This window comes from Platalea leucorodia (genome assembly GCF_965183815.1).
Source record: "Platalea leucorodia genome assembly, chromosome: 2".
Lineage (NCBI taxonomy): Eukaryota > Metazoa > Chordata > Aves > Pelecaniformes > Threskiornithidae > Platalea > Platalea leucorodia.
The window spans coordinates 60,480,396-60,493,033 of record NC_138824.1 but is presented as its reverse complement, the minus strand read 5'-3'; the positions used below and the strand labels follow the sequence as shown (position 1 = coordinate 60,493,033).

Here is a 12,638-nt window from a genome sequence, read left to right as displayed (position 1 = left end):
TGGACTTGGCAGTGATAGGTTAACGGTTGGACTTGATGATCTTAAAGGTCTTTTCCAACCTAAACGATTCTACGATGCTATATGTAGTTAAGAACAGCACCGGTGTTTCACACGAGCTGTCCGTAACCGGCGGTTGGGTCATTTGCCGGCCCGAGGGCGGCTGGATCCCCCCAGGCGGGGGCCGGGTGCCGTGGCGGCGGGCTGGGGAGCTGCCCCTTCACCGCCGCTCCGGGCCCTGCGGGGCCGTCACCTGCGCCGCCGGGCCTCACGCGCCTGCTTCAGCTGCACGGGGGAGGATTTTGAAAACTCATTTTCCCCGTTGTAAACTCTCCATTTTTCACCCCGATTTCCCGCCGCCAACCGCCTCTCAACGGCCGCCCCGGACTACGTCTCCCAGCAGCGCCGCTCCGCGCGGGAAGTGCGGCCCGGCCCGGCCCGCCCCCGCGGAAGCCGGTGGGTGAGGCGGCCATCGCCCCGCCCCGCTCCCCTCAGGCGCGGCGGGGATGGTGCCCTGAGGGGCCGAGCCGGCAGCCGGGCGCAGGACAGGGCGGCAGCGGCCCCGCGATTCCCGCCGCCCCCCCCCCCGCCCCGCTCCATGCAGCCGCGCCGAAGGCGGGACTGCCCGGTGCCGCGGTGAGGGAAGGAGGAAGGTCCCGGCTGCGCCCCCTCCCGCGCCTCGGCGGTGTTTCTCCGTCCGGGGAAGCGCTGTAAATGCGTGGCCTGTGGCCGCTCTGCGTGGCCCTGGGAGCCGTTGCGGCGGGCGCCGCGGCGGGCGGGGGCGGGCGGCTGAGCCCCGAGCGCAGCGCGGTATGGGGGCCCGGGCTGCGGGCGGAGGCCGCCCTCCCCGCCCGCTATTTTTACGTGCAGGCCGTGGACGCCGAAGGGCAGAGGTAAGCGCGGCGGCTGCTGCTTTTCACGGAGGCTGCGGGCAGAAAAAACCCGAGAGATCGGTTAAAAAGTCACGTTCCCTGCCCGCCGCCCCCCTCCCGGCCAGGGGGGCGAAAGGAGGCGGGCGGGGAGCGGCAGAGCTCGCTGCGCGCCCTGCCCCGGGCGGCGGCAGCCCCCGCGGTGCGCGGGTGTGCGGCTTTGCCCGCCTCGGGCGGCCGCTCAAATACTTGGGGGCCCTGGCTCCAAATCGTAACTGCTGGATTTCCTGTGAGGGAGCGAAGGGTCCCGCTCCGCGCCCCCGCTCCGCCGTGCAGGGCGGCAGCGCCCCGTCCTCGGCGAGGCTGACCTTGCCTGCCCGAGTCCCAGCTGAACACTCTCACCTTTTAGGCAGAAATCTACCGGGGGTTTTCTCGTGGAAGGGGAAGGCTGAAGGCTCCCTACGCGACTTTTTCTGTCTATCACTTAGAAAAAGCTAATTAATCTTTTTAGGAGTATCAAATAACTGCACAAGGGGATGAGATAAGAGGATGAAAATGTTCAACAGCAAAACACACATATTAGTCCAACTAACAATTAATGATTTATTCTGCTTTGTCAAAACCTTAACAGTAACTAATATATTTAATTTATGTTATACCTGCTCAGGTGTCCTGCTTGTTTCCACTGTTAGGAACATCAGTATTTCTCATAAACGCATAGGCACAAGATCAGTAAAGTAATTTAGGAATTACTCTATAGGCCGTTAGGTAAACTGCATAGGAATGAAATGGGTAAACTTAGTTTTCAGAGGACAGTCATGGCTTTCCATTTCTACAGGAAAGAAACCCTGACTGTACAAGCTAGACAGGCGCTCAGAGTGCTCCACCCAGGTTGTCCAGATTAGACGCACTGTGGCACGTGCAAGTCTGGAAGCTGCCAGTTCAGTTTATCTTGGAGAGTAAATATATCCTGCATTTAGTTGAACCGGCAGCTCTCTACTATGTCTGGACAAGTTTCAGGAAAGGTGACCGGGCTGCTGGGCTGTAATCCGTTAGTCCAGCCACTCCCACCACCTCTCTCTCTATCCCAAACTCTCCTTATGCATTTGGGAGTGTGTTTAAAGAGGTAGAAGAAAGTTGGCAAATGCAGCATTTTGACTGTGCTGACTTTGTTAATACCTCAATGATAAGTGATAACTTCATGATTTTTCAAATTATTTTATTTGCTTTTATGGAGATTTTTCTATGATTGATGTATGCTGAATTTTACCAAAATGTCATAAGTACACATTGAATTACATAATCCCACTATAATGTTTTTTCCCTACCAAGACACTGGCATTTGTAATATCCTTCCCCCCCCCCCCCCCCCCCCGTATGAGATATCGTAATGATTAAGGAGTTTAACTTCATTCTTTACTTCCTTAAGTAATACCTGCAAAATAAAGTAATCTGGAAACACTTTGCTTCTGTATGTAAAATAACAGACTTAGTAAGCTGCTAAAGTGAAGCTTGTTCTAGCATTTTTTTTTTTTTTTTGATAGAATCATAGAATGGTTTGGGTTGGAAGAGACTTTTAAAGATCGTCTAGTCCACCCCCCTGCTATGGGCAGGGACATCTTTCACTGGGTGAGGTTGCTCAAAGCCCCATCCAGCCTGACCTTGAACACTTCCAGGGATGGGGCATCTACAGCTTCTCTGGGCAACTTGTTGCAGTGTCTCACCACCCTCGTTGCAAAGAATTTCTTCCTTATATCCAATGTAAATCTACCTTCTTTCAGTTTAAAACTGTTGTCCCTTGTCCTGTCCTACAGGTCAGGACACCAAGATACATCTACCAAGATCCATTTACCTGCATGCTCTCTACCTTCCCATCATTTTACACTTGAGCTACTACTAGTCAAGAGCTGTGCTGGATTTTTAAAGGTGCTCTGCTCCCATATAATCAAAAACCATATTTCCAACACTGTTCAACATGCAGGGCACCAGGTGGTTTTGGAGGTGTGTTCATGAGTGTCTGAGTGGAACCTTCTTGATACCTAATGCTTCTAACAGCATGAGACGTTTTAAGTAGCCTAACAAAATTCTCTTTGGAAAAATCATGCCTTGCTTGCGAACATTAGGATGTGCTCATAAAGACCTAGCTTGGCTCAGTAAAGCCACTGGAAATCTATCACCTTGAAAAGGAATGGATCAGACTAAGAAAGCTGTTGTGTGTTTCCTTTTTTATTAAGCTCCCACTTACTCTCTCGGTAGGTTCACTTCATCACCGGGTGAAAATACATTCCAGGTGAAGATCACTGCTCCTGATGAACAGTTCACTCGGGTTGGTGTGCAAGTATTAGACAGGAAGGATGGTTCCTTCCTTGTAAGATACAGGATGTATGCAAGCTACAAAAACCTGAAGATAGAAGTCAAAACTGGAGATAAACATGTTGCAAAGTCTCCATATATTTTAAAAGGTAAGAAGCAGCACTACACACAGATTTCTTATCATGGCTTTTTCTCATAAACTGTGTCCCAGAATGTCTTCTAGGATTAGGATAGGATTCTGCAGGACCTCGGTACTTCTCCGGACTATCAAATCCCATTGGGATTATGGATTTGTTATACGTGTCCTGTGCGTACTATTAAAAATAATAAAAAGAAACAAATGCTGTGAAGCCGTTGCCTAGCAAATACATGTAGAGGGCTTGCACACAAGCTGATACATCTTGGCATGACTCCATTGGAGTCAAAAAAAGTTTAAACATTTCCATTTAGAGTTGTTGAAGGTTTGGCCCTAAGGAATGAATGCTCAGTGCCTGACCCTCTTTTGTGATCTCAACAGCTCAATAGTGTGACTTATTAAAAATAAAATAATAATTGTGTTCCTGATAGGACCTGTTTACCATGAAAACTGTGACTGTCCTCAGGAGGAGAGCAGTGCATGGCTGGAAGAGATGAACTGCCCTCAAAGCATTCCACAGATTCAAAGAGACCTAGCAAATTTTCCCGTTGTTGATCCCGATAAGATTGCAAAAGAAATTCCACAGAGGTTTGGACAAAGACAGAGTTTGTGTCATTACACCATCAAAGATAACGAGGTATGGAGTGGGTTGATCTGAAGTCCATATGGGGGTTTGGTGGCTGTTTGGCTGTTCCCAGTTGCGAGGCTTCTTGTAGTCTGTTCTTCAGGAAACTTCTCTTGCTTGCTTCTCTGTCCTTGCATACTTTGCAGTTTGTATATGAGCTCAACAATATCTGCCCTACTTTGTAAAGTGCTTTTTGTCCATGTTGCAACTGAAGCACAGTGAAGGCAGATTACTTTCCAAGCAATCAATATGAGTACTGGGCACAGACCCAAGTCTCCTAAATGCTAATTCAGTTTCCTGTTCTCTGAGTAATATTGCTGTGGAGTGCCACAATCATCTAATTTGACATGCATCAATAAATTACGTTGTGCATAATTCTGAGGTAAAGAAATACCACTTTTAGCTCCACTGAGGATCAGAGCGACAATTCTTTCAACAAAACTGTACTGACTTCTGTGGAGTTTCATATGGAAATGAGAACAATGGAACAAAACAGAAACAGGCGACCAGTTTCTGTTTCCATGAGACAGACCTAAAACGTCTGTGAAAGCAAGCAAAGCTTGTCCTTGTTTTTTTGTTCATTTTTCTGTGAGGGGTTAGAGAGATGAGATTTCTAAAGCTTCCCAGCTGATTTATAAATCTATACAGCCATACAATCTGTCTGAGTAGTTACTTACTAAGTGATTAAAAGAGCTCTAAATTGCACCAGCCGTTCTCTGAAATGAAAACACCAGACCAGTAAAACCTTTGTTTATTTTCAGGTGTATATAAAGACGTATGGGGAACATGTTGGCTTCAGAATTTTCATGGATGCCATACTGCTTTCTTTGACAAGAAAAGTGAGTACATCTGTACAGTCATTTATTTTATATGTCCTAATTTATAGAAGCCTGGGCTTAACAAATATACTTCAGCATATTTGTTGCTATTTCTGTTAAAAAGCCCTTCTCGTTCTTTGATTAATAATGGAAAGGTCAGATGGATTTTCCTTGTTTGAAGTTGGCATGTTCTAGAATGCTATCTGATCAGTGTATGGAGTATCACAAAAGTTAATTGAATAGCAGGCTTTTATAGGAGAGTTTGATAGATTTGGACACAGTGTGTTGTTGTTTGGTTTTTTTTTCTATAGACTAAATAAATCATCCTGTAGCATCTAATAGAAAATGCTGTCTCTGCTAGTACATTTTACAGGATGACTGAAAAAAATAGGGAATGTACATCATTCTCCATTAAATTCCATATGCTGAAAACAAGACTGAAAGGGTTGAGAAAGAGCACCAAAACCCCAACAGGTGGTATGTGGGGAAACTCCCTTGATGTACAAGCAAAAAGCATGTACACACAGACTCTTTCCTAGGGAAACTTTGGAAAAAAACTGACGTTACGTACATAGTGACAGAATATAGCAGGGCTGAAGTTTCAGCACACACAAATATGTGATTATTACGTAAAGAGAGCAGTAAGAGAAATACAAAGATATCCGAGTTAATATCTATTTTTTTACTGTAAAAAGACAAAGCACTTTGTCTTTTAAAAAGGAGAGAAAGAAGAGAGAGGAGCTACTGAAGTATGGAGTTGTTCGCCTAAAAGAAATTCTGTAAAAATCTAATAAAAAATAAACACATTATTTATAAGCAGCTGAAAGATAAGGTGATTGGTATGAAACAACATGCATCTATCATAAAAAATAAGTCATAACTATATAATTTATTTCTATAATAAGATAATAGGCTTCCTGTGTGGATGTCAAGTATCTTAATTTTAGTTAGGCTTTTGAGGGTAAGTCTCACAAGTTTCTCATAAACAAGATAGGAAAACTTTGCCTAGAAGAAGCTACTGTAACCTGCTTGGAAAGCCTTTCTTAAATAATAGTTGCCAATGTTTCCAGAGAGGCGAAAGATGTCACAAATATATTCTTCAGTGATTTGTCCTAGGTGCAGTCCCCATTTAATAACTTAGCTATATTTTCACTGAATGATGGACTAGAGAATACGTTTATTGAATTTTCAGATAACAAAAATGAAAGAACCTGCAAGCACCTCACAGTACAGCATCATAATTAAAAATTTTCTTAACAAGTAAGAGAAATTGTATGGAAAAATGGATAAAATAAAGTGACAAGGGCAGGATACTACACAAAGGCTGGATAAGTCATATAGTTATGACACCTATTTAAAACAGGGAGTGAGTTGTTATTTTCTGCAGAAAAGCGTGAAGGTTACAGCATCACAAATTTAACATGAGTCAACAGTGGTATGCTGTTGCGAAAAGCTAAGCACACACACTGACAAAACAAAAACGTGAAAGAAATGTAAAGTAACCTTTCCACTATGCTGAGGATTGGTAATGGATCAGTTATGCTACTGTGTCCGCCTTTGGGTGTCATGCTTCAAGAAAGATTGTTCAATATTACTGACATTGCACAGGAAAGTGGTAAGAATGACTAGACATACAAATGCAGATTCATTTAAGTGAGGATTAAGTGGGGACATCTAACACTGTCTAAGGGAAGACATGAATGTAGCCTTTAATTATCTAAAAGGTTGCTCTGTGGAAGATGGAATAAGCTGTTCTTGGTGTCTGTAGTGTTGGACAAGAAATAATGGAATTAAATTGCATCAAAGGTATTTAGGCTAAATGTTGGAAAAGATTTGCTAACTCCAAAGACAGAAACTCTTTACAGATCTAGAAAACACATTTTTTCTCATCCCCATTAAATATTGCAGGGATTTCTATTAAGACAGTGTCACTGAAAGACACTACGGGGTTGGAGAAGAAGATTTAACCTGTTGAATGATTCTGCCATTGAGGATGTAGATAAAATATAATTTGTAGCTTTTCTATGTCCATTATAACCATTAGATGGCACTGTACTAATAAAAGTTTAGCTCTGAAGATTAGAATGTGTAGCCAAACCCCTTTTGAAATGAAGGTACACAATAAAACCTTTTCTGTCCATCTGTATACTGAAGACCAAAAGTACTGCTTTGGGTCTCTGTCTTTAGAATTTCTGGATGTCTCTGCCAAAGGTTTTACCATGTTGTCAAGTTAGAGAAGCATATCTTCAACCATTTAGGAGGGTGTTTGATATTTCGCAAATTCTTAATTTCTATCTCTGTCCGTAAAGATAAATTAAGTTAGAGACTTAATGAAACCTATTTGGGCCACAGAAGAATCATGAAATGTTAGCCTGTGACCAGACATTCTGATCTGAAGAATAAAGGGGTTTGAGAAGAGAAATGCTTTGATGTGTATATATGATGAGGAGTCAGCAATGTTTAAACTCTATTTTTACATGTATATGTGTATTTTAATTTGAGAATTATTAACATTCATGATTGTTCTTTCCTCAGAGAAGGTATTTTCTCCTGTAGATGTTAAGGTAGTTGTTGATAACACTTGAACAAAACGTCCTAATCACACACATACAATCACTATCTTTAAATTATCTGTTAGTAGTCCGGACAGAGATCTTGGAGTTATTACAACAGTTTTCCAAAAATGCCAGTATAATAATCAGATGTTCGTAATAGTCAAATACCCAATTAATACTTATTAAGGAGGGAGGCAAAAACAAAAGAAAAAAGACTATGTCACAGTATAAAACCTGTGACATACCTGTCTTGTGAAAACGTTGCCATTCTCGTTTCACTTTCTGAAAAAGAACTACACAGCAAGAAGGCTGTTTGGGCATGCAAAGACAAGCTAATTTGAGTAGGATTGTTTTGCTTTGAAAGAGGCAACTGACGGGGATGTAGTAAAGATTTATTTTTTTAAAAATATAATGTCATGAAGAGGATGAACTAAGAACAGATATGGCATCAGTTCTGCACTGACATTATACATGCCTTCAGGGTTCTGGAAAACTCAACCATATGTCGCCTTCAGCCTTCTGCTCTCCAGATTGAAGTGTCCCACCATTTTCAGTTTCTTCTCCCAAGGCAGCTGGTCCATCTTTATCGTAGTAGCTGCCTTTCTTTGTACCTTCCCTTACTTCTTTTGCAAATACCAGAACCACACACAATCCTCAAGGGAGGGTGCATCGAAGTTTCAGACAGCAGCAAAATTATGCCCTCTGTCCTGTTGTTACAACACGTCCTGGCCATCAACAGTATTTTGCTTGTTTTTTGGCTGCGACAGTGATTTCAGATATGGTTCCATACTACCAACTATTTTAAATAAGTGAGGATGTTATGCTTAATGGGTAACCCCAGCGCTGATTAAATGTGGTCTTCTCATCATGGCTGTTCATTTCTGTTCCTTCTCTTCTGTTGGATTTAGTCATCGTGCAGTCACAGGGCAAATCAGTTCACTGATGTGACAGAAAACTAATTTACCACCCAACAGCAATTTTCCATACAGTCAACAAGGTGCTTCAACCTACTTTGGAACTATACGATTGCTTACTAGATCCCAGTGCTAGCCTGGTACAAAGATTGTGTGGCCAATCATGTAAAGTATAACAAGAAAACATCCTCTAAACTGGGGTGTTCCTATCCCTTAAAAAAAGAGAGAGCATTTATGTGACTTTGTGCAGATCTTTAAAAAAAATATTATCATCTTACAGGCTTTACTCTGTGATCTCAGTATTTCTAACATGTTTCTAAACTTTAATAATTTGTTACAGGTACAGTAAGTATATTAGAGACCTGGCTATTTTTTCTCTTAGTGAGGTTGTTTTCAAAATGCAAGATGACGGCAGAAGAATACTGCTTTGTATAAAATGCATTTGTGCCTGCTTTGCTTCTGTTTAGGTGAAAATGCCAGATGTAGAATTTTTTGTTAATTTGGGGGACTGGCCTCTGGAGAAAAAGAAGTCCCCACAGAATCTGCACCCCATCTTCTCTTGGTGTGGGTCCAGTGAGTCAAAAGACATTGTCATGCCAACATATGACTTAACAGACTCAGTTTTGGAGACTATGGGACGGTAAGAAATTGCTTAAAATTTTCACAGAATTCACAGTGAATGATCTTCCAAAAAGATATTTGTATTAACAGTGTATTAACTGCTTTACTCTTTATTTATTCATTGAGACATTGGCACCCTGTAGGTAGGCAATAACTGTGTAATCCATATCTTAACATTAACCAAGTTATGTATTATATAACATGACAGATATTGAAATACTTCCCTGTTTTATTTAAAAAATCAAAATTAATCTAAACATGGTCAAGTCACTGAAAACAGCACTTAGAGGGAATGTTTCAAGAGTAGGTATTTTGTTTGCTTTGTTTCCCATCCATGAACACGTTGACAACTGGCCAGCTCTCTTTTCCTGATGTTCCTAGAATCTTTTTTCTGTACCTATTAAAGCCCAACGTAGCCAGAACTCTCGACCTAGGACCTACCATCTCCCACTTTGATTACTGATCATAACTGGCCTTTGTAACTACTCTGTTGCTGTCTTGAAACACTACAAAGCCAGCTTCTAAGAGATCTTTGTTATGCACTTTGAACCTGTTTGTCATTTCACTGCATTCCGTTCAGGTTCCTTGTCTTTATTATCAAGACTTTTCCTAAATTTGCTCCCTCCTGCCCCCACAATTTATGTGTTTTAGTTTAGCAAAGGAAGTGAAATGTTGTATTAAGCTAGTTACATAAAAACCTTGCTTTGGACCATGGTGACTGCCTCATCACCATTATGAGCTATTGTGTTACCCTGTATCACCTTCATCTGTCAGGCAATCGTGTCCACCTCTAGCCACTTTTTTCCACGACAGCTGACAGGTACTCTTTCCACACGCCATGTTGTTCTTGAACTGATGCTGTCTTGCCGCAGGCCTGGGAACTTTACATTCCTTATCTATTTTTATCGCTGCAAAAATACTGATACAATGCATATATGGGTGTGCTCAGGACTTACCTTCATCCTTGGTATTTGCCTATTGGTACTGTAAACTCTTTTAAGTAATTGCACTTAAAAAAATTTCCAGTAGGCTTCGCTATTAAATCACTTCTTTCTGCTCCAGAGTCAGTCTGGATATGATGTCAGTTCAAGCAAATACTGGCCCATCATGGGAAGACAAGAATACCACAGCATTCTGGAGAGGACGTGACAGCCGCAAAGAGAGGCTTGAACTTGTAAAACTGAGCAGAAAATACCCAGAGATCATAGATGCTGCTTTCACAAACTTTTTTTTTTTTAAACACGATGAAAGCCTCTATGGGCCCATTGTTAAGCACATTTCATTTTTTGATTTTTTTAAGGTAAGCCACTAACCGCTGTTGATAGAACTAGGTTCTCGGTGTTTCCCATTATCAAATAACTTTGTATATATTATTGATAATAAAGTGATGTTTAGTTTTTCAGCACAACACCAATAACAAGCATGAATAGGCATCCCTCCAGTGGGATTAACTGCTATGTAGCTCTTACGCTGAGGATAATAATGTTTGATTTACATCTAAAGGTTCTGTAGAACCTTGTGTAATCTATGTAACTCCAAGTTCCTTTTTATTTCTTTTTCCTGATTCAGCGATCAGGACTACTAACATAACTAACATAGTGGGAAAATCAGTGGATGAAGTGGCACGTCTACCCTCACATCCGAGGATGAGCGTCTAAGAATTTCCGGAGAACTTAATTGATGAAGAGGGCATCTCTGTGTACCCTGCACTGTGATGAATTCCAAACTAAATAATAAAAGCTCCTTAAACATTGATGCTTGCCTAGCCAATCCTACATTTCTCAATATCGGCAAGTCAGTAATACCAGTGCCCTCAGAATACTATAACCTAACCAAGCTACTTGGATCTTCTGTTTGTTAATAACTTACGGTCATTATTTTCTTTCCAGTATAAATATCAAATCAATATTGATGGCACAGTGGCAGCATACAGATTGCCTTATCTACTAGCAGGAAACAGTGTGGTGCTAAAGCAAGACTCCATCTACTATGAGCATTTTTATAACGAGCTGCAGCCGTGGAAACATTATATTCCATTTAAAAGTGACCTGAGTGATCTACTAGAAAAACTACAGTGGGCAAAAGAGCATGATGAAGAGGTAAATATACATTTAGAAGTACTTAGCAATGATGTTTCCAGACAAAATAGAGAGAACAAAAAGTGCGTTTCTTTAAAACAAAAAAATCTTTTAGAAGGACTTAAAAATTATTGTCATCAACTCCACAAATAGTTTAACTTTTTAAAAAATACATAATACTGCCCTTAATTTGAAATTAAATAAGAATGCCTTACTTTTAAAATTAAGAATGCTTAAATAAAAATAAATAAGTTATCCTAAACTGTCAGCACTATACTTAATTCCAGAATCAATACTGAAATAGCTACTATTTTTTGAGAATTTTTTTTAAAAAACCCCAACTTTTATTTTCTTTGACAGGCAAAAAATATTGCAAAATCTGGACAAGAATTTGCAAGAAACAATCTCATGGGAGATCACATTTTTTGTTACTATTTCAAACTTTTCCAGGTGAGTATATTTTTAACGACTACTACCACAAAAATACAAATCCCACAGAAAGAATTCAGGGCCACGGAGCTGCTGGAAATTGGCCAGTCCAGTACTTGAAGCCACAAAGCAAGCAGCAGCAATTAAGAACTTCAGTTGGTTTACAAACACTGCATGCAATTATTTCCTGTGAAACGCCTTAAGACTACGGTGGCAATTTGAGACAAGCAGTCGGATCGCATAAATCTTGATCTAATCTGCAAGAATATGTTGCCCACGATGATCAAAGAATTCCACATCAGACGCACACCCTGTGAACCACAGCTGAAAATACCCGTGCATTAGCACCAAGATACCAAAACTCCAGTGAGGCAGCCGAAGGGGCTCCTGCCTGCAGCTCAGTATCCGCTTACCCTGTCTGCGGCACGCCATGGAGTAACAGATTGCGTAGCCCCAGAGTTTTTACAGAATTACTCGGCTGAGCTGCTGCAGTATTTACAACCAGATGTACAATCTAGCAAGTTTATGAATTAACGATACCTTCCTTTTCTAAAACTAGGAATATGCCAGCTTGCAAGTGAGTGAGCCAAAAATCAGAGATGGGATGGAGAAAGTGCCGCAGCCTGATGATGACCTTTTTCCGTGTACTTGCCACAGAAAAAAGGTACGGTACATACACTGTCAGATGTAAAGCGCTGGGCGTCTTCAGTGCATACTCAACCAAATTGGAACAGCCATTGCTCAGTAGCCCTTGGTATCAGTTACCAGACCATTAACGCCTGTCGAACTTGGAAACATTTCTTAATGTATTTGCAGGACTAGGGAGTTAAAAACTGAGTTTCCAATTAACTGAAAAATGTTTCTTCTTTCTTGATTACAGGCCAAAGATGAACTCTAACAGAAAGAAGTAAAATATTTTTTTTTTTAATATTTACCTACGTTCAGAATGCCTTCTTAAGGAAAGAAGAAAAATTTGGATTAAAATGCCAATGGATAATGTCAATGGATATTATGAAGTTTGCCGTATCATGATCTACATATGGAAGAAAACCAAGCACCCCCTGTTTCCTTTTTATTGTGCAGTGGTTGCAGAGCCTTGTTCAAAAACATTTTTATAATTTTTTTTTAAATAAAACCCATGTTTGTATCAGTCATGTGTTACTGTCCTGAGATACCTTGAAACGCAGATACTTTTTACTCATGCTTGTTATACTGAGTCTATTCACCAGCATGTTCTGCTAAAAAGGGCAGATAAGAATTGTAAATCTACTCCCCCACCCCTT

At 41.2% G+C, this 12,638-nt stretch overlaps 1 protein-coding gene across 1 annotated transcript; it reads left to right on the top strand.

The window, feature by feature from the left end:
• The first annotated feature begins 504 nt into the window (after positions 1-504).
• On the top strand, positions 505-12,507 carry POGLUT2 (protein O-glucosyltransferase 2). The gene is made up of 10 exons (XM_082330717.1): positions 505-890; positions 3,123-3,328; positions 3,747-3,952; positions 4,702-4,779; positions 8,695-8,867; positions 9,911-10,148; positions 10,738-10,947; positions 11,287-11,376; positions 11,915-12,019; positions 12,236-12,507. Exons 1-10 carry the CDS (start codon positions 712-714, stop codon positions 12,251-12,253), a joined length of 1,503 nt encoding a protein of 500 aa, XP_082186843.1. The 5' UTR covers positions 505-711; the 3' UTR covers positions 12,254-12,507.
• Positions 12,508-12,638: the final 131 nt, after the last annotated feature.